The sequence below is a fragment of the Colobus angolensis genome, unplaced genomic scaffold (genome assembly GCF_000951035.1).
Source record: "Colobus angolensis palliatus isolate OR3802 unplaced genomic scaffold, Cang.pa_1.0 Scaffold190, whole genome shotgun sequence".
Taxonomy (NCBI): Eukaryota; Metazoa; Chordata; class Mammalia; order Primates; family Cercopithecidae; genus Colobus; species Colobus angolensis.
In genome coordinates, this window is record NW_012115044.1 from 2,754,671 (window position 1) to 2,757,261 (window position 2,591).

The 2,591-nt window shown below is 49.2% G+C and overlaps 1 protein-coding gene across 1 annotated transcript in view; it reads right to left on the bottom strand.

The window, feature by feature from the left end:
- LOC105510758 (epidermal growth factor receptor substrate 15-like 1) overlaps window positions 1–2,591 on the bottom strand; it is an 82,370-nt gene that overhangs the window by 13,762 nt on the left and 66,017 nt on the right. Inside the window, 2 exon segments of the mRNA XM_011940662.1 lie at window positions 7–198; window positions 200–902. Coding sequence (XP_011796052.1) covers window positions 7–198; window positions 200–902 — 895 coding nt within the window.

Here is a 2,591-nt window from a genome sequence, read left to right on the forward strand (position 1 = left end):
ACTCACGTAGCCATCCAGATCCAGATCGGTCTTCAGGAATATCTCATCAAATCGCATCTTGTCTGCTACTGGCACCACCCAGTTCACTGTTAGCTGTGTTTGCCTGAGGCTGTGCTTGGGGGACAGGCTTCCTGTGCTGTTGAGGCTGCTGACACTGCCGTGGGACTGCGTGGAGCGGAGGCTGTCTTTTGGTGGGGGGGCTGGTGGGCAGGACAGGGACGGCGCCAGGGAACACAGTCTTCTTTCTCTTGGAGGATGGGATGAGGGACGGGTACAGGGCGGAGGGCACGGGCTCCTTCTCCAGGGCTCGGTACACCAAGTGCATGGCCACAGCGAACTCATCTCGGTCCAAGTGCCCATCCTTGTCAATGTCACTGAGGTCCCAGACCCGGCCCAGGACATCAAGAGGCAGCTTTGAGTTCACGAGGACTGGCTTGACTTTGTCTCCAGAGAGCAAACCATTGATGGGCAAGAGGCTTTCAAAAATCCCATCAAATTTGGCCTTTTCTTTCACCCTCACAGCCCAGTGGGCCTCTGCAGAGGGCGGTGTGACCATCAGAGGGCTACTGGTGTCGTGAAATTTAGGTGGTGGCATGCTCAAATTCAGATTGCTCAAGATAACTTCATGGCCACTCAGTGCACAGGCCACCAGTCTCAGTGCAACATAGAAACCCTGTTTGTCCAAGAACCCTTTACCTTCTGGGTCAGCCAAGTCCCATATCTTCCCAAGGATAATGTCCGAGAGGCCAGACTTCTTTAGAAAAAGCGCAGCTTTACTCGCCCCCACCCTCCCTGTGTATGCTGGATCGACCTGCTTGTAATAAGATTCATACAACGAATTTCCAGTGGGAATCTGCTGGGAGAGGGGATGAGTGGTGCCGCCGTCTTCCCGCGGACTCGGGCTGCCTCACATACTCTTGTGCCATGGTTTTCAGCTCCATCCAATCATTTAAGGTCTTCTCTACACTGTTTATTCTAGTTAGCCATTCCTCTAATCTTTTTTCAAGGTTTTTTACCTTCCATGTGATGGGTTCGAACATCCTCCTTTAGCTCAGAGAAGTTTGTTATTACTGACCTTCTGAAGCCCACTTTTGTCAGCTTGTCAAAGTCATTCTCCATCCAGCTTTGTTCCATTGCTGGCAAGGAGCTATGATCCTTTGGAGGAAAAGAAGTGCTTTGGTTTTTAGAATTTTCAGCTTTTCTGTTCTGGTTTCTCCCATCTTTGTGGTTTTATCTGCTTTTGGTCTTTCATGTTGGTGACCTACAGATGGGGTTTTAATGTAGGTGTCCTTTTTGTTGATGTTGATGCTATTCCTTTCTGTTTGTTAGTTTTCCTTGTAACAGTCAAATCCCTCAGCTGCAGATCTGTTGGAGTTTGTTGTGGGTCCACTCCAGACACTGCCTGGATATCACCAGCAGAGGTTGCAGAACAGCAAATATTGCAGAACAGCAAATATCACTGCCTGATCCTTCCTCTGGAAACTTCATCCCAGAGGGGCACCCTCCTGTATGAGGTGTCAGTCAGCCCCTACTAGGAGGTGTCTCCCAGTTAGGCTACACAGGGGTCAGGGACCCACTTGAGGAGACAGTCTGTCCATTGTCCGAGCTTGAACACTATGTTAGGAGAACCACTGCTCTCTTCAGAGCTGTCAGACATGGACGTTTAAGTCTGCAGAAGTTTCTGTTGCATTTTGTTCAGCTATGCCCTGCCCCCAGAGGTGGAGTCTACAGAGGCAGCAGGTCTGGCTGAGCTGCGGTGGGTTCCACCCAGTTTGAGCTTCCCTGGCTGCTTTGTTTACCTACTCAAGCCTCAGCAATGGTGGACGTCCCTCCCCTTGCCAGGCTGCTGCCTCACAGGTGGATCTCAGACTGCTGTGCTAGCAGTGAGAAAGGCTCCATGGGCATGGGACCTGCTGAGCCAGGAGTGGGATATAATCTCCTGATGTGCCGTTTGCTAAAACTGTTGGAAAAGTGCAGTATTTGGGCAGGAGTGTCCCATTTTTCCAGGGACCATCTGTCCAGGAAACCATCTGTCATGGCTTCCCTTGGCTAGGAAAGGGAAATTCCCTGACCCCTTGCACTTTCTGGGTGAGGCAATGCCTCACCCTGCTTTGGCTCACCTGCATGGGATGCACCCACTGTCCAACCAATCCCAATGAGATGAACCAGGTACCTCAGTTGGAAATGCAGAAATCACCCGTCTTCTGCATTGATCACGCTGGGAGCTGCAGACTGGAGCTGTTCCTGTTAGGCCATCTTGGAACAGACCAATCACATGATTTTTGTCTTCGGTTCTGTTCATGTGATGTATTATGTTTATTGGTTTGCATATGTTGAACCAGCCTTGCATCTCAGGGGTGAAGCCAACTTGACTGTGGTAAATAAGCTTTTTGATGTGCTGCTGGATTCAGTTTGTCAGTATTTTATTGAGGATTATTGCATTGATGTTCATCAGGGTTATTAGCCTGAAGTTTTTTCTTGTTGTATCTCTGCAAGGTTTTGGTATCAGGATAATGTTGACCTCATAAAATAAGAGAGGATTCTCTTGTTTCCAAATGTTTGGAATAGTTTTGGAAGAAATTGTACCAGCT